The sequence below is a fragment of the Lepidochelys kempii genome, chromosome 6, assembly GCF_965140285.1.
Source record: "Lepidochelys kempii isolate rLepKem1 chromosome 6, rLepKem1.hap1, whole genome shotgun sequence".
In the NCBI taxonomy this organism is placed as follows: domain Eukaryota; kingdom Metazoa; phylum Chordata; order Testudines; family Cheloniidae; genus Lepidochelys; species Lepidochelys kempii.
In genome coordinates this window covers 62115324-62134631 of record NC_136385.1, presented here as the reverse complement: position 1 = coordinate 62134631, position 19308 = coordinate 62115324, and the positions used below count along the sequence as shown (strand labels likewise).

Here is a 19308-nt window from a genome sequence, read left to right as displayed (position 1 = left end):
CTCCCCGCCCGCCCGCTGGGCACGGCGCCTGCGCCACCCCCCGGGGCGGGGCGCCAGGCCGCGGGCCCCGCCCCTGCCCCGCACGAGGATGGCGGTGAGGATGTCACTCAGCAGATTTGGGTGCTGTCACGTGACTAATCGGAGGCTGCGGGTTTTTTTTCCTGCACGACAGATTCGAGTGAGGGCGGGCAAGGGAGAGTGAAGCGTCTGAGCGTAGAGGCGGGGCGGGGATCGTGCCGTGGGGAGGGCGGAATCTGTTGTCCCCGACTGCTGCCTTATTTACCTCCCCGGCCATTCGTCCAGGCCAAGATGGCGTCGGTGTGGGATGAGGCTGAGGTGAGGAGCCGGGCCCCGGGCGGGAGGTTGGGGAGCGGGCGGGACTCCGAGCTCGGGGGTACCAGCGCTGGGACCCCGGTCCCTGCCCCGGTCGAGTCGGGGTAGCGCCGTGTCCTTTCCCCGTGAGTTCGGCTGGCGGGCCGGGACGTGAGGGGCCTGGCGGCCGGTGACGGTGACTCTGTCCCCGCAGGACGGCGTGGGCGAGGAGGTGCTGAAAATGTCCACGGAGGAGATTGTGCAGCGAACCCGCCTGCTCGACAGCGAGATCAAGGTGAGGTGGCAGCGGGCGGCGAGGGGGCTGTGGGCGCTGCCGCTCTCCCCCGCCCGGCTCTGAAGGCAGAGCGGCGAGAGCGGGGGCTGCTGGCCAGGCACCCAGTTCCAGCCGCAGCAGCAGAGAAGTCCAGCCGGGGCCCCGGAGTAGCCCCCTGCCCATGTCCCCGCAGATTGGGGCGCGCCGCCTAGGGCCGGTGGAAGATCCCGGGGCTCCTGGGCCCAGCCCTCTGCGGTCACTGCTCCCGCAGGGCTCTGCCAGCCTGGAGCCGGGTCCCCCGCCCAGGTAGCTCTTAAGGGCTCCTGAGCAGCCAGTGCCCTGCATTAGCATGCCCGGCTCCAACTTTTGGCCCCCGACCAGGCCAGGGGGCGGAACCACGGAGAGGGGGGCTGGGCCGGGCCTATTGGCAAGGGGGCACAGCCCCCATAATTTACTGTCTGGTCCATTTCAGCCGCCTCCCCCTACACGCACCAGGAAGAGGCTGGTGCCCCTTGCCTGTTCCCCGAGCCTCTCCCACTGCCTTCCAGAGCATCCCTGCACCTCTGCCTTCCCCCATAGGTACACCCACTGCTCCCACAGGAGGCCATGGAGTATGTCCCGGTTGCCCTATATACCACTTCCCAGGCCCTACTGCTGCCTGCACTGCTTCTTTATTTCTGTTAAGTGCTGTTGATGTGCTGTGCTGCCTTCTGCTGTACACAAGATTCAAAAGGAGTCTGCAGTGTAAAGACAAAGATAAAGGCAGATGTATTGGGAGACCCAGAGCCAGGACTGAATTTATGTTGTTTTATAATGAAATGATGACGTGGGAATTGTATTCATTAGAAGCAAATTGTTGCTCTCCCCACTTGGTACTTCACAAAGTCCCTGGAAATTATAAGATATAAATGGATAGTAAGCAAGTGAGGAACTGTGGCAGGGGGAATTAGCAGGTGGGTTGCTAATGCTATTAATGTTGTTTAGAATTTTAAAATATTATCTTCTAGTATTTTGCTGACACTTGGGAGGAAGGCCTGGGCTTGTAGACCATTTTGGAAGAAGTACATTTTCAAAAAGGACTCTGAGCAGATTCTAGGTGCAGAGATGAGTGTACCACATAGGATATAGTTAGTTGAGAACAGCAAAGTAAAAAGACTTTGAGTGCTGAGGGAGATAAAAAGTGGAGACATTGTTGAGGAGTTTGTCGTAGTTCAAGGGGTTTGAAAAGGCTGTAGTTCTTCTAGTTCAAAGGCCCTTAAACTGTGGGGTGGGAATGTTTGGGGGAGCCTGGGCCAGCCCCCGCAGGGGACAGGGAGGAAGCGCCTCTCAGCTGCTGGCATCATGCCTTCCGGCTTGGGGACCAAGCTGCTGGCCTCAGCTCCACTCCAAGCTGCTGGCCTCAGCCCCATTGTCAGGTTGGGGACTGCTGTTCCAGTTCAGTATTTCATTTGCAGTAGCAGCTTGAATTAGAACATAAAAATGGCCATACTGGGTCAAACCCATGGTCTATCTAGACCAGTATCTTACTCTGACAGTGGCCAGTATAAGGGACTTCTAAGGAAGTGAACAGGACAGGGTAATTTCAAGTGGTCCAGCCCCTGAGATTCAGTCCAAGCTTTTGGCAGTGGGAGGTTTAGGGACAACCGAGAGCATGGGGTTGCATCTGTGACCATTTTGGCTAATAGCAATTATGAATTTGTCTAATTCTTTTTTTCAATGAGTTCCACAGGCTGACTCTGTATTTTGTGAAGAAGTATTTCCTTTTGTTTGTTTTAAACCTGCTGCCTATTAATTTCACCGGGTGACCCTTAGTTCTTGTGCTATATGAAGGGGTAAATAACATTTCCCTATTCATTTTCTCCATAGCATTGATGAATTTATAAACCTTTATCATATTGCCTCCCTCCCCTTAGTAGTCTCTTCTCTAAGGTGAACAGTCCCGTCATTTTAATCTCTTCTCATATGGAAGCTGTCCATCCCCCTAATCATTTTTGTTACCCTCTCTACAACATGTTCTAAATGTATTTTATGGGATGACCAGATCTGCACTCAGTATTCAAGGTGTGGGAATACCATGGATTTTTATAGTGGAATTATAATATTTACTGTTTAATTATCTATCCCATTTCTAATGATTCCTGTCACTCTGTTAGCTTTTTAGACTGTCCCTGTAAATTGTGTAGATGTGTTCAGGAAACTATCCATAATGACTCAGAGATCTCTTTCTTGGGTGGTATCAACTAATTTAGACCCCATCATTTTGTATGTATAGTTGGGATTATTTATTTCTTATCAACATGGAATTTAATCATTTTGTCATCCAGTTTAGTGAGATCCCTTTGTAACTCTTCACAGTTGGCTTTGGACTTAACTATCTTGAGTAATTTTATATTGTCTGCCAATTTTACCATCTCACTGTTCACCTCCTTTTCTTGGTCATTTATGAATATGTTGAAAAGCACAGGTCCCAGTATAGATCCTGCGGGAACCCCACTATTTATCTTTCTCCATTGTAAAAACTGATCATTTATTCCTATCCTTTGTTTCCTGTGCTTCAGAAGAAGTCATAAAAGCCTGCTTAGTGCTCCTAGATGTGCCCTACTGTACCACAGGGGGGAGATGCTTGTTCCAGACCCGAAGTGCTGATCAATATGTGCACTAAAACACGTGGACGAAGAGTCCTTGTATCTTTAGCACAACTGTTGTGACTGTGAAGTGCTAGGAATGTTGAAATAAATGTCAAATTCTCTTTCAAAACCTATAAAACAACATGCCCCCATATGCCTCCAATGTGCCTCCTGATATTTCAAGTTCTGCAGATTAATTCTGATTTTGATTGCATTTCCTCTTATCCATTTGAACTTTGCCACTTTTAATTTTGGTGTCCCTTGTGCTTATATTGTGGAACAGAGTAAAGAGGAGCTTAAACAGTCCTCTGTGTATCAGAATATTGCCACCAATGTTAAGGTGGCAGAAACCTCTCCATCGAGCCCTTACTTCTCTTACACAAAATGCTCAGCATACCATTTTCCAGGGTGGATTGATTTAAATCAAGGCAGTTTAAATCTCCAAGTGGAAAACCTCAATTAAAATAATCAATTTTAATAAACTTTTCCATTTGTACTTTAGTTATTTTCTAAATAAAGTTGCAGTTTCCTTCGTTGGTATAACCATTAAAATGTTGATTTACAACTGAGCAGAGCCTTTACACTAGACTTACTGCATCTTTTTGCTAACTAGAAAGGTACACTGTGACTATATACATTTATTATTTTCAGATTCTTATCAATTGTACACTTCCAGTATATTAGAAAATGGTGAATGATGCTTATTTACTAGATATTATGCTTATGTTTTGTCATGTTGCATCCAGATGGTAACTGGAATTTAAGTAAACATGCAAAAACATCATATAACATTTATTTTTATGAAAGAAAGCAACCTTAAATATTTTGGATGCACAAATGTCTCTGATCAAAATGTGTTTCATATTTACAACTAGGAACAAGAGGGATTAAATGTAGTCAGTGAATTAAACTGATTATTTCAGGTCCGCCTGGAAAAAATTTCAAATATGTCTAAGAGAATGTGATTGGAGCTTAAGTTCCTACTCTCTTATGTCTCTTGAATATGAGATGACAGTCTCCCAAGTTACTAGTAGATCTCATCCCCTCCCTCCTTGTTTTTATTCAGATGCTGGAAGAGCAAGACAACTTTTCCTGCTTTTTCAGTTCTTAGTCAATTACTCTATTTTAAACTAATTAGTCCAAATGGAGAAAATATTCTTTCTGTGCCTTCAGAAGAGGCTACTGCTGTCAAAAGCTGGTTTAGCAGTTCAAAAACACTTGTTTCATGTGCTTAGCTAGACTTCCACCAATTCTAGACTTCCACCACTTCTTTAAAATATTAGCAAACATGCACTGCTTGAATGGTTCACCTCCAACCCTGCAATTTATTATGTTGGCCTGATTAATGGGTGATTATTAGATGCATGTGTCATAGCAGCATCTTCTTCCGCAGTTAGGCCTCTAACCTGGTACTTTGGTTTGAGAATATTAGTGAGAAAATGAGGTGGAGTAAGTGCTTGATCAGTCCACTTCGGTATTGCCTGTAGTTTAACTTTGTTGCAGGGTATTTCTGTCTTCAGTCTCTTGAAGTTTTTTCAATTTTTCAACAGCATCATCAATACAGCAGCAATCTTTCTGACTTTTTCCATGACTATGGAAATAGGTTTAGTGTATTCAGCATATCTTCTACATTTCTCCTTAGTCCAATGTTGACTACTTTGGCTGTGGTAGTTCCATCTCTGTCATGATTATCTTCACAAATTGTCATCAGAATAGGCCAGTTCTTAATAAATAGGCTGAAACAATCAACCACTGAATACCATTATACATCTTCGGGGAGAATTGGTTTGTACCCTCCTGTTGTCTTCAGTGATGCTGAGGCAAAATGATTGTTACAGAAGTATTTTGCAATTTCAGCATTATTTTCCTTTACTCCTGGAGTTGTACTTTTAAGTCTTCGGTTAAAAGATTAATCAAATGAACACCTCACCCATATGTTATAAGTTTCAGGTTCTCTGCATTATTTTCTTCTATGTTTTTTCTCATTTTTGATACGTTTGCCGCATTGCGTGTGACAAAGCTATGCACTTGACACTTGAATTTTTGTTCACAGTTTGTTATAGCTTTTACTGCTATTTCTTTTATGTATTCTGTTGTATTGTGGGTAGGGGGATTTCCTGATGTATCAGTTGTTTCTGTAAAATAGTAAGCCCTATCTTCTGTGTCACAAGCACATATTACTGGATTATTGTGCCCATTGTTCCACCTATCAAGACTCAGATTAACAAATTTTCCATCAATATCATCTTGTACACTGTTCAGTTTCCTTCTCATACACTGTATCCAGCTACTATCTAGCAATGTCTGCTGTGCCAAGTGGAGTGTAGCTTGGCTGTAATGATTGAACCATGTCGGTGAAATGTTTGTTCTAAACAAGATGAAAGGGAGAACTTGTTGCATAAATCAACTGAGCAATCTATGGCGCTCTGCTGGAATTTGCTGGTTCTGATTACAAACTTATCCATGGTTTTACTGGATGATTATGTTGGTAATTTACTGTCTGACATATGTTTGGTCGCATATCATAGAATATCAGGGTTGGGAGGAGGTCATCTAGTCCAACCCCCTGCTCAAAGCAGGACCAATCCCCAACTAAATCATCCCAACTAGGGCTTTGTCAAGCCTGACCTTAAAAACCTCAAAGGAAGGCGATACCACCACCTCCCTAGGTAACCCATCCCAGTGCTTCACCACCCTCCTAGTGGAAAAAGTTTTTCCTAATATCCAAGTCATCTGCTACCACTGAGAACAGTCTAGAGCCATCCTCTTTGGAACCCCCTTTCCGGTAGTTGAAAGCAGCTATCCAATCCCCCCTCATTCTTCTCTTCTGCAGTTCCCTCAGCCTCTCCTCATAAGTGATGTGTTCCAGTCCCCTAATCATTTTTGTTGCCCTCTGCTGGATACTTGCCAGTTTTTCCACATCCTTGTAGTGTGGAGCCCCAAACTGGACACAGTACTCCAGATGAGGCCTCACCAATGTCAAATAGAGAGGAATGATCACGTCCCTCAATCTGCTGGCAGTGCCCCTACTTATACAGCTCAAAATGCCGTTAGCCTTCTTGGCAACAAGGGCACACTGTTGACTCTTATCCAGCTTCTCGTCCACTGTAACCCCTAGGTCCTCTTCTGCAGAACTGCTGCCTAGCCATTCGGTCCCTAGTCTGTAGCAGTGCATGGGATTCTTCCGTCCTAAGAGCATGACTCTGCACTTGTCCTTGTTGAACCACATCAGATTTCTTTTGGCCCAATCCTCTAATTTGCCTAGGTCCCTCTGTATCCTGTCCCTACCCTCCAGCGTATCTACCACTCCTCCCAGTTTAGTGTCATCTGCAAACTTGCTGAGGGTGCAGTCCACACCATCCTCCAGATCTTTAATGAAGATACTGAACAAAACCGGCCCCAGGACCGACCCTTGGGGCACTCCGCTTGATATCGGCTGCCAACTAGACAAGGAGCCATTGATCACTACCCGTTGAGCCCGACGATCTAGCCAGCTTTCTGTCCACCTTACAGTCCATTCATCCAGCACATACTTCTTTAACTTGCTGGCAAGAATACTGTGGGAGACTGTATCAAAAGCTTTGCTAAAGTCAAAGAACAACACATCCACTGCTTTTCCCTCATCCACAGAGCCAGTTATCTCGTCATAGAAGGCAATTAGATTAGTCAGGCATGACTTGCTGTTGGTGAATCCATGCTGACTGTTCCTGATCACTTTCCTCTCCTCTAAGTGCTTCAGAATTGATTCCTTGAGGACCTGCTCCATGATTTTTTTCCAGGGACTGAGGTGAGGCTGACTGGCGTGGTGTTCCCCAGATCCTCCTCCTTCCCTTTTTTAAAGATGGGCACTACATTAGCCTTTTTCCAGTCGTCCGGGACCTCCCCCGATCGCCATGAGTTTTCAAAGATCGTGGCGAATGACTCTGCAATCTCATCTGCCAACTCCTTTAGCACTCTCGGATGCAGCGCATCTGGCCCCATGGACTTGTGCTCGTCCAGCTTTTCTAAATAGTCCCGAACCACTTCTTTCTCCACAGAGGGCTGGTCGCTTCCTTTCCATGCTGTGCTGCACAGTGCCGTAGTCTGGGAGCTGACCTTATTCATGAAGACAGAGGCAAAAAAAGCATTGAGTACATTGGCTTTTTCCACATCCTCTGTCACTAGGTTGCCTTCCTCATTCAGTAAGGGGCCCACACTTTCCTTGACTTTCTTCTTGTTGCTAACATACCTGAAGAAACCCTTCTTGTTACTCTTAACATCTCTTGCTATGAAATATTAGACATTGCAGATGTTGGATGTTCATAACACCATACATCTAAGCTGGCTCCTGAAACAAAATGGTGTGTGTGGTTTTTTAAAAAAAAAAAAGTCACTTTTAATCATTGAGTATTACTCAGTGTACTGCTTTAAAAAAAAGAGATTGTAAATGAAAGATTCCTCCTCCTGCATCTGTTTGTACCACTGTTAAAATGATATTTTTATTATAAAATCATAAGGATAATTTAAATCTATTTAAACTCTTGTGTCCTAGCAACATACCCAACAGCTTTGGGGGGGACCTACATTTTTAAATGTTAAAACTCATAAATGCCTAATAAAACATGACTTCTAAATGGGAAATCTCCAGCTAGGATATTTTATTATATTGAGCAATAAAAAAAATCATTTCAGAAGTCCAGCAATAACAGTAAAATGTAATTGATAAATATTCCCACAACAAACTAACATACCAATTATATTTTAAACACAAACATTTTGACAATCATAAGCAATACCCCCAAAACACACACTTATTATCATAGTCTGTTATCATTTATTAGCATAGTAAGACACAGTAGGCAAGCCGTAAGAATTATGCAAAAATAAGATTACTAACAGGTTGATACAGATAGTTCAGACATGTCCACATCATCTTCAAAGTCACTGCCTTTTGAGGAGCATTTTTCATGTTTCACTCTGACAAGCAGCCTTGTATTTCTTTGTTGCACTGTTTACACTTGGCACATATTCCTTTTTTACCCAGAGGTACAGTAATTTCTTGAAAACATTCCCAAATAGGGTCTTTTTTATGACCTGCAGCCATGGCAGTTTTTTCCTCCAGTTCTCAGGTGTTGAAATCAACACTAGAGGCCACACTCTGAAGACTGACAGGTTTCAGAGTAGCAGCCGTGTTAGTCTGTATTTGCAAAAAGAAAAGGAGGACTTGTGGCACCTTAGAGACTAACCAATTTATTTGAGCATGAGCTTTCGTGAGCTACAGCTCACTTCATCGAATGCATCCGATAATTTGTTAGTTTCTGAGGTGCTACAAGTACTCCTTTACTCTGAAGAATGTTGTCTTTTCTTACCACAGCCTCTTGCTCTGACACCAGGTTGCTCCTCTCTGGTTGCACATGCTGCTGCTCCTTCCTTGTTACATAACTCCCCTACCTCTGAAAAACAAAAGAACTAGCAACAGACCAAGACTTCTGCTCATATAACTCACATGCCTTTTACACTGATATTTTTTTTTATTTAACCACAAAGATGGAGGCAGTTGAGAAATTAATGGATTTCTGTTTGTATCTGTCTAGTAGATATTGAAGGAAACAGTTACTTGACGTGTCCAGAATCATCCAGAAGCAAGCGCTATTATTTACTGGGTAGATCAGTCAGTGTCTTTCAATGAGCTGGAGAGTAAGTTTCCATGGTGGATGGAGTCAGATATTTCTAATTTGAGAACTGAGGCAATCAGAAATCAGGTAGGAAGAAGCTATAAAATAGGAGTCTGAGACCATTCAGGTGGGCAAAGTGATGATCCTGATAAGGATACATGACTGTGTCTCCTGCAGTGAGAGACCAGATTCCAATGCCTGTGATGACTTTGCGACTCTCTTGTTCTCAGTAATACAGTTCCTGGGTCCCCCACAGGATCTTAATACAGTATATGACCTACTGTGCCATATTTATAAATTTTTATCTCAAAAGTTAGATGTTTTTCCTCTGATTCTTTCTATATCTAGAGAACCAGCCTTTCAATGCAAAGTTTTTGGTAGAGGCTCGTGGAGTCAGCATATTTAATTTTTATTTAAATATTTAAAGAGATTATAATAAATTTAAGTCTAACACATTTTGTGTTTAAATTCAGATTTCATTTTAAACAGGTTTATTTAAAAAAAGAAAACTTACTATAACTTAAATAACAAAATAAAAAAAAATTTATCCACCCTACTGTTTCTTTTAATATTTCTCTAAATCATGTCTCCAGGTGCTTGTTTCCATGGGTGCTGAAACAGTTCGTATAGTGAGGGTGCTGAGAGCCACTGAACCAAACTAAACCCTGTGTATGATGGAAACCACTACAAGCCAGTGGGCGCGGCAGCGCCTCTAGTTCCAGCACCTATGCTTGTATCATGTCATAAGCAAATTTCTGTAGATTCACTGTAGCATAATCCTACAGTGTTAGAAAATGATTAGGGCTGTCAATTAATGGCAGTTAACTCATGCGGTTAACTCAAAAAAAAATCACAATTCAAAAAATTAATCACAATTAATCATAATTTTAATCACACTGTTTAAATTTCAGTTGGTATTTTTAAATATTTTGGATGTTTTTCTACATTTCACATATATTGTATTTTGTGTTGTAATTGAAATCAAATTGTGTACTTTTTATTACAAATATTTGCACAGTAAAAATGAGAAAAGAAATAGTATTTTTCAATTCACCTCATACAAGTACTGTAGTGCAATCTCTTCGTTGTGAAAGTGCAATTTACAAATGTAGATTTTTTTTGTTACATAACTGTACTCAAAAACAAAACAATGTAAAACTTCAGAGCCTACAAGTCCACTCAGTCCTACTTCTTGTTCAGCCAATCACTCAGACAAACAAGTTTGTTTGTATTTACAGGAGATAATGCTGCCCTCTTCTTCTTTATAATGTCAGCGGACAGTGAGAACAGGCATTTGCATGGCACTTTGTAGCAGCATTATTAGGTATTTACGTGCCAGATATGCTAAACGTTCATATGCCCCTTCATGCTTTGGCCACCATTCCAGAGGACATGCTGATGACGCTTATTAAAAAAATGTGTTAATTAAATTTGTGACTGAACTCCTTGGGGGAGAATCGTATGTCCCTGCTCTGTTTTACCCGCAATCTGCCATATATTTCATGTTATAGCAGTCTCGGGTGATGACCCAGCACATGTTCGTTTTAAGGACACTTTCACTGCAGATTTGACAAAACGCAAAGAAGGTACCAATGTGAGATTTCTAAAGATAGCTACAGCACTCAACCCAAGGTTTAAAATTCTGAAGTGCCTTCCAAAATCTGAGAGGGACGAGGTGTGGAACATGCTTTCAGAAGTCTTAAAAGAGCAACACTCTGATGTGGAAACTACAGAACCTGAACTGCCAAAAAAGAAAATCAACCTTCTGCTGGTGGCATCTGACTGAGATAATGAAAATGAACATGTCTTGGTCCGCACTGCTTTGGATAGTTTTTGAGCAGAACCTGCCATCAGTATGGACGCATGTCCACTCAAATGGTGGTTGAAGTGTGAAGGGACATATGAACCTTTAGCACATCTGGCACATAAATATCTTGCGACACTGGCTACAACAGTGCCATCAGAACACCTGTTCTCACTTTCAGGTAACATTGTAAACAAGAGGCGGGCAGCATTACCTCCTGAAAATGTAAACAAACTTGTTTGAGCGATTGGCTGAACAAGAAGTAGGACTGAGTGGACTTGCAGGCTGTAAAATTTTACATTGTTTAATTTTTGGATTCAGTTTTTTTTGTACATAATTCTACATTTGTAAGTTCAATTTTCATGATAAAGAGATTGCATTACAGTATTTGTATTAGGTGAATTGAAAAATACTATTTGTTTTTTTACAGTACAAAAACTTGTAATCAAAAATAAATATAAAGTGAGCACTGTACGCTTTGTAGTCTGTAATTGAAATCAGTATATTTGAAAAACGTAGAAAACATCCACAAATACGTAAATGTATTCTATTATTAACAGTATGATTAATTACGAATAACTTTTTAATTGCTTGATCGCCCTAAAAATTATCATTGATGTCGAGCACTGTTGTGCTCTGAACGGTAGAAATGTCAAAGGAAACTTCCTTTCCCTGAGAGGTGAAAGACGGTGAATTTGAGGGAAGCATGAGTTTGCCATTGGATAGAAATCAGTTAATTCAGATCTAAGTAGAATCTCCCTTGGAGAGATTAGTCGATATCATGGTGTTTTCCAGGGATAGGAGCCTCTTCCTCTGGGGGCAGAAAGTGAGCAGATAAGACCACACTATAGATAGCAAGGCAGAATTTGATTATTTTGTTAGCTACAATCCAAACCAAAGTTGTATTAATCTTTATTTTAAGCATTTTTTCCAATTTTTATGCACTCACTGAGATCTGAGTTGCCTTCAAAGAGTTTTGTGCAAGAGGCAGGACTGATGATCCAGGCTTCTCAACATTAACCTTTTCCAGCATCCGGAAGCTGTTTTAAAAGTGATTTGCAAATTCTCTAATCCCTAAATGCAGGAACAAGTGTGGTGCTTGAATGTGCCAACTGATGAGAGTTAAGATCTGAAAACGATTCTTCCAAAACAAAGTCTCCTCCTCCCGTGAGAAGGAATTCAAATTCCTGAATAGTTTTAGAATTCTTCAGATGGCATCAGGAGGAAATGATTTTTGGGGCACTGATGTATACCTCAATCCCTAAAGTCACACTACTTAGGGCCAAACAGATTAGGCTAACATTTTCCCCTCCTTCTTCCAAACTGCCTCGTGGGATTCATTCTGATCTTCTGATTGTGTGATGCATGTATGTATTTGTTGCTTTGTTCTGCTAATGTTAGCACATTCCTAACTTGTGCTGATTTCAGATAATGAAGAGCGAGGTGCTGAGAGTTACCCATGAGCTGCAGGCCATGAAAGATAAGATCAAAGAGAACAGTGAGAAGATCAAAGTGAACAAAACCCTGCCTTACCTCGTTTCCAATGTCATCGAGGTGAGTGTTGTGCCCTTTTGGAATAATGTTAGGCGTGATACCCTATTGGGAGCACAGCTTTTAACTTTAAAAGGTGCCTTCGCTAATTGGAGGCAGGGGGTCAGTGGCTGGAGCAGAGGACTGTATGTAGTGAATCCATGTGAGTTGGGACCAGTGACTTCCTCCTTTTGTTTCTCAATCTGTAAAATGGAAACAGTTAGCAGATACTGATGTGTAAGGCCTGGTCTACACACGCTTTTTGTATTGATTTAACTATTTTGATTAGGGGTGTAATTTTTCAACTGAAATAGTTTGTGGTACCAGGTGCAATTCCCTCAGTATAAAAGTGATTATACTGAGGGCTGGCTTACACTAGGAAGTTAGGTTAACCAAGCTACATCCCTCAAGGGTGTGAAAAATTCAGCCCGAGAGATGTCGTTAAGCCAACCTAAGCCATGGTGTAAACCGCACTAGGTCAAACCGCACTAGGTCAAACCGCACTAGGTCTTCAGTCAACCCTACCTATTGCCTCTCGGAGGTAGATTTACTGCAGCAACAGACAAATTCCTTCTATTGTTGCAGCAGTTGTCTACGCTGAAGCACTACAGCGACGCAGCTTACTCCTGGGCGAGTTCTGCGCCACTGCGCATGCACAGAATTTATATCCCCACAGATTTGTTTGCTTCCCCGCAGAAAAATGACTTTCTGACAGGGAAGCCAAGGGAAGCCAAAAGAGCAGTCATGCGCTCCTCCCCAGCAGTATGTTTTGGGTGCCCAGGGCACGGGACGGGGGGGGTGGGGTCTGGGGAAGACCCAGCTGGTGGCTCCTACCTTGTGCTGGACTCAGCTGCTAGTCCCGGTTGGGCTGGGGAGGACGTGACTTCCCTTTCTCCTGAATGGCATCTGGGGCCAGGTCAGACCCACCCCCAGATTTCTCCCCTAGCTGCAGGAAGCTCTGGAAACACCTTAACCTCTTCTTCTTCCCCCCACTCCCCTGCTTCCTGCACTCAGCTGCAGCGGGAGGGATCCCTGTACCTGGAGCTGCCCCCCCCCATCTGTCCAACCCCCATGCATCCAGACCTTCATACCCAGACCCTCCCACCAAGCCTCATCCCCCCCCCCTTGCCCCCCGCACTCTGGACCACCCCAACAAACCCTACTCCCCATTGAGCCCCACCCCACCCCCTAGTTTAGCCCCAACCACCTTCACCTGGACCTCCCTGCAGAGTCCCATTACCATTGCAACCAGAACCCCACAGCAAGCCCCTATTTATCCAGATCCCCCCCCCCACCAGATCCCGCACCGAGTTTGCCCTGCACAGAACCCTCTCAACCCACACCTGGATCCCCCCACACTCAGCCCCTCCACACTTGGATCCTGCCTTGCTGAGCCTGCCTGCCCACACCTGGTGCACTGCCACGGAGTGGCAGGGCCCTGGGGTGTTTCTGTGGCAGGCCTGGTCCTTGCACTGTGTCAGGGTTATGTGCAGCCTCACTGCTGGGGGTGAGAGCTGCACAGTGATCTCCCACCTCTGTGAAGCCAATGGCCTATGCTCCTCAGTGTCATGCTGGAGCTTCCACATTTATTTGACAAATTTTGCTGAATTTTTAAATTTTTGGCGTATAACGCCCTGAGGAGTAGCAACTGTACTATGCTGCTATGTTTCTAGTTAGACATATCCTGATATACCTTATTCCCCTTCTCTTATGGAAATAAGCTATAATAATATAAGTATTTTTATACTGGTATAACTGCATCCACTTTAGGGAGGTTATCACTTAACTGTGTATAGTTGGTAGTACAATTTTTGTGAATTTTTTGTGAAGGGGAATGTCATTGACCTAGCCTTAAGTTTCTCTGAAGTTCCTTGCAGTCTTCTATAATTTTATCTTTGGATTTTGCCACCTTTCTGCTCACCTACTTTTCCAGATCAATATTAAATAAAACTGGTCCTTGTATGGTACCTTTGTGGATTCCTTGTTAACCTTTTGCTGTGAAGAATCTGATAATTTATTCCTGCTCTTCTGTTTTCTCCATTACTTCAGCCCCTTGCAGTTAAAAAACTGAGTCAGATGCCCGAAGACAGATTAAATTCATGTTTTTGTCTTCTGATTTTTGGACTCCTCCAGACTACAATTCTGTCCCTTTAGCCATTTTCTCATTCACAACAGTATTTTGACCTGCACTCCAACTACTTAGTTTCCTTAGTAGACTGTTGTGAGTGACTTTGTCAAAGCCTTTTGAGAGTCCAAATAAATTATATCATCTGGTATTCCTTTATCTGTAATTTTTTGACATGCTTAAAGAATTCTAATAGATTAGTGAGGCATAATTTTCTTTTCCAGTAGTTGTGCTAGTTTGTGCTATCTGTCTTTCTCAGTGTTTCATAATTCTTTAATATTGTTTCAACCAATTTATGTGATACTAGCATTGGTTTGTTATACTGGAATGGGGAGGGTGCTAAGCACCACCAGCCACCACTCCTGTTCCCCAGGATTTTGCAGTGCCTTCCCCTGTGCTGTTGCCTTGTTGCTATGACAGGGAGCTCTGCTACTCAGGAAGCTCTAAATTCTCCCAGGGGATTTAACTACAGGCATAATCCTACCATTGGTGGATGATGGTAGACAGTGGGATGTTTAGTTTCCACTGCTTTGTGTGATTTTGAGCTAGGAACCCAATATCCGACGCCTTGAGATGTCATCCAGGAGTGGGATGGTTAGATGGGCCTGATTCTGTTTCTAATGATATCTTTTCTTCTGGTCTTCAGCTACTTGATGTTGACCCCAATGACCAGGAAGAGGATGGAGCAAATATTGATCTGGATTCCCAGAGAAAGGGCAAGTGTGCTGTGATTAAAACCTCCACACGCCAGGTGAGAGCCTGAACTTGTGTAGATGTGGGGAGTGATAGTAGGGCAGGGGTGGGCAAACTTTTTGGTCCGAGGGCCACATCTGGGTGGGGAAATTGCTTGCAGGGCAGGGGGTTGGGGTGTGGGAGGGGGTGCAGTGTGCAGGAAGGGGCTCAGGGCAAGGGGTTGGGGCAGAGGAGCGGTGCATGAGGAGGCTCAGGGCAGGGACTTGGGGTGCGGGATGCGGCAGGGGGCTCAGGGGAGGGAGTTGGGGTGCAGGATGCAGGAGGGGTTCAGCCTCCGGCCCGGCACCACTTACCTAGAGCAGCTCCGGGGTGGCAGCGGCGCACACTGGGGCCAGGGCAGGCTGCTGTCCCCATCCCCAGCCACGTTGCTCCACTCCGGGAAGTCGAGGGGGCGCAGAGGGCTCTGGGAGTTTCCCTTGCCTGTGGGTACCTCCCCCGAACCTCCCATTGGCCACGGTAACCTGTTCCTGGCCAATGGGAGCTTTGGGGGAGGTACCCACAGGCAAGAGCAGTGTGTGGAGTTCTCTGCTCTTCCACCCCCAGGGGCTGCAGGGACATGGTGTGGCCGCTTCCCAGAGCAGCGTGGCACCACAGAGGTGGCAATCCTGAGGGCCGGATCCAAAGTCCCGAGGGCCTGGATCCAGCCCACAGGCCATAGTTTGCCCAGCCCTGTTTGGTTGCTGTGCTTACATTGATTCCTTCCCCACAGACATATTTCCTGCCCGTGATCGGGTTAGTTGATGCAGAGAAGCTAAAGCCTGGAGACCTAGTGGTGAGTGGTTGCAATGTAACTGTCAGATATTGATCACATGGTGTTAACCAGGGAATCTGGTATTTGGCTGGATTACTTTCTCATGAAGAAATGATCTAAGCAGATTTTTTCTAAGGCCTTGTTTGGACAAGGATTTAATGGTGAGTTATTAGCATGTGTTAACTAATGCATTTGAAAAGTAGTGTAGACAAGGCACACTGGGCCAGATTTCCAAAGGCATTTAGGTGCCTAAATATGCAGTTAAATGCCTAACTCCCATTTAAGTCAATGGGACTTAGGCACATAACCTGTTTAGTTGTTTTTGTAAATCCCACTAGGTGTGTATGTGCATTTTTAGGCACCTGAATACCTTGATAAACCCCTTGCCTTTATCATGTCAAGTTAAAGCCTAGACGCCTTACTAGTCTTTTTAACTCATCCAGGCCTTAAGAACCTGTCATGTCGCAGAACTGCATCATTAATTTTTTTTTTTTTTTTTATTGAGTCCTGATGCATGAGCTATTTATCTCTATAATATCCTGACCCGGTGAGTCATCTGTAGGTGAACTATCTTCCTTAGTTGTTGCCTGAAAGGGCCTTTATCGAAAACTTCAGTCTAAGTTATTGCCTTTGTGTTTGCAGGGTGTGAACAAGGATTCTTACTTGATCCTGGAGACCCTACCTACTGAATATGATTCACGAGTGAAAGCCATGGAGGTGGATGAGAGGCCCACAGAGCAGTACAGTGACATCGGTGGGCTGGATAAACAGATCCAAGAGGTGACAAGCGGAGGAAGGATGGTCTAGTGGTTAGTCAGGGAATCCCACTTTCAATTTTCTGCTCCTCCACAGACTTCCTGTGTGACCTTGGACAAGACACTTAGTCTTTCTGTGTCTCTGATTCCCATATGTATCGTCAGGATAATAGCACTTCCTTACCTCATAGGCATGTTGTGAGGATAAATACATTAAAGATTGTGAGGCACTCAGATACTATGAGTAATAGGGGTCATAAAAGTACTTAGAGTCCAGTCTGTGAATAACATGATCCCTACAGGTAGATTTTTTTTTTTCTCCCCCCCCCGCATTTGAGTTTGAAATTGAGGCAGTCTAGATCCACGGCATGGGAGGTTAGGGATTTAGCTTCAGGGCTGGATTAGCAGCAGAGGTAGAGACTCTGATGGAAAAAGTTTTCTTTTCTTAATGTTTTTCTGTTCTTGCAGCTGGTGGAGGCCATTGTCCTGCCAATGAATCATAAGGAAAAGTTTGAAAACCTGGGTATCCAGCCCCCCAAAGGAGTGCTCATGTATGGGCCACCTGGAACAGGGAAGACCCTCTTAGCTAGAGCATGTGCTGCCCAGACAAAGGTAAGAGGGATTGAGTGCACAGACCTGCCCCACTAGGGTGTCATCTGAGTAACAGAATCCCCCTAGGGCAGAGGTTCCCAAACTTTACTTATTGCGTACCCCCTTCCAGATCTACCAGCTGACAATGTACTCCTAGCCTTCTTCTCACTGATACTTTGTGTTTTCTTCTTAACATTACCTGTCTTTAGCCATCTGTCCATATTTCACTCTCAAGTACAGATATAGTGTGACATATACCATCAGGAAAAAACCCTGACCAAGTTATGAGCTCAGTTAGTCTGGACAGTTGCTGGGCAACTGAACCTGCACTGTCCGGTGATTGGAGGTGAGGAGGCTAGATGTCAGCATCTCTGTGGATCTGTGTTCTCATTGGTACATCTGAAGTAAATTAACTACTGTATTTTAGGTAACAAATTCCCACAGAGTTTTAAAGCTTCAGCTGAGTAGCCTATTATGAAAATGCAATAAATAAAATAAAATCCACCGTTATGTAGTTTCTCCCGCATGCTCCCCAGAAATGCCTCGTGCCACAGTTTGGGAACCCCTGCTCTAGGGTAAGGCGTGATAGGCTCCAACCTGTGCTGTGAAGGGAGCAGAGAGTTGATGCAATGTGGGCGAAGGAGCTGTGTAACTGACTTGTTCTCTACCCTCCAGGCAACATTCCTGAAGCTGGCTGGCCCACAGTTGGTACAGATGTTCATTGGAGATGGAGCCAAGCTGGTGCGAGATGCCTTTGCACTGGCCAAGGAGAAAGCTCCTTCTATCATCTTCATTGATGAGCTGGATGCCATTGGCACCAAGAGGTGAGAGCTGCAGGCCATGCTGTAAGAACTGGAGTGAACTCCCAGGATCATGGGGTAGGTGGGGAGTTTTAGGATGTGGCTCTACCTGCGTGCAGTAAACCCAATCTAATGGGTGGGGTCATTTCAAAAGCCTATTTGTTTCCTTTATGAATAATTTGATCCTTCCTGCCAGCTCAGTCTGTTGCACAGCTATTGGGGCTGGGCAGCGAGAGCCACAAGGATAAGGCTCCTTTTTATTACCAGTAAACAGTGGTTCTACCTCAGGGCAAATCAATACTGCCAACACTGTTAGCGGGCACCTACTAATGCTATTAACACCTACCATGCTGGCATAGACCATATTAACCAAATTAATTAATTTCTGGCTTGAATGCAAATGGTTTGGGCCCAGTGAGACCCAAATGATGCCCATGTACATTTTGGAAGACCAAAACATGAAAGAGAGGGAGGGAGGCTGGTGTTGGGTTATTCTAGGTGGTATGAGGGCACCTGGGGGAGTTACAGGCATGAGCAGAGTTGACTCAGTTTCCTGTATTCCTTCTCCAGATTTGACAGCGAGAAGGCTGGTGACCGGGAAGTGCAGAGGACCATGCTGGAGCTTCTGAACCAACTTGATGGATTCCAACCCAACACACAAGTCAAGGTAACTCTCTCCCTTCAAGAGGCAGCCCTGGTATTATCAAGCCCCAGTGGGGGGTTGCAAGCCCTTCCCGAGGAAGGTGATCTCATGGCACAAGAGAGCTGGTGGATCCTGCTAGGCTGGTATTCTTGCTTCTCTGTAGGTGATTGCTGCAACTAACCGTGTGGATATCCTGGACCCTGCTCTGCTCCGGTCTGGACGCCTAGATCGTAAGATTGAGTTCCCGATGCCCAATGAGGAGGCCAGAGCTAGGATTATGCAGATCCATTCACGCAAGATGAACGTCAGGTATGAAAGAGGAGAAGCCCAGCTCCTTGAGGGCCATTATGGAAAGTGTACCATAAATCTTTGTTCCTTAAGCCTGAGGCTGGAGGTGCTCCCTCCCCTGTGTAGAGCTTGATGCTGGGTGATTTAAGGACACTTTACACCTTGCTGTGGAATGGCAGTGTGGGGTTTTATGGGTTTGTTTTTTCTCTGTTGCAGCCCTGATGTGAATTACGAGGAGCTGGCTCGCTGTACAGATGACTTCAATGGAGCACAGTGCAAGGCTGTGTGTGTGGAAGCGGTGAGTATCACTTAACAGCCTGTTTCCTGCCCCCTCAGACTTCCACAGTAGATGTTAAGAAGGTGAAAAGAGGCAAGCTTGGGGTGGGATGGAGTAATTTACG

General features: G+C 44.6%; 1 protein-coding gene across 3 annotated transcripts in view; it reads left to right on the top strand.

Moving 5' to 3' along the window:
* Positions 1-76: 76 nt before the first annotated feature.
* The window catches only part of PSMC3 (proteasome 26S subunit, ATPase 3), a 28384-nt gene continuing 9152 nt past the window's right edge, over positions 77-19308 (top strand). The window contains exons 1-11 of one of the 3 annotated variants that reach the window (XM_073348315.2): positions 78-336; positions 527-607; positions 12100-12225; positions 14973-15077; positions 15789-15851; positions 16473-16610; positions 17054-17197; positions 17852-18000; positions 18547-18643; positions 18783-18928; positions 19124-19205. In XM_073348315.2, the coding sequence (XP_073204416.1) occupies positions 310-336; positions 527-607; positions 12100-12225; positions 14973-15077; positions 15789-15851; positions 16473-16610; positions 17054-17197; positions 17852-18000; positions 18547-18643; positions 18783-18928; positions 19124-19205 (1158 nt within the window). In that variant the 5' untranslated portion in view covers positions 78-309. Of the gene's footprint in view, positions 337-526; positions 608-3177; positions 3271-12099; positions 12226-14972; positions 15078-15788; positions 15852-16472; positions 16611-17053; positions 17198-17851; positions 18001-18546; positions 18644-18782; positions 18929-19123; positions 19206-19308 lie in introns of those variants that run through there. The other 2 variants (XM_073348317.2, XM_073348316.2) reach the window with 2 other exon arrangements.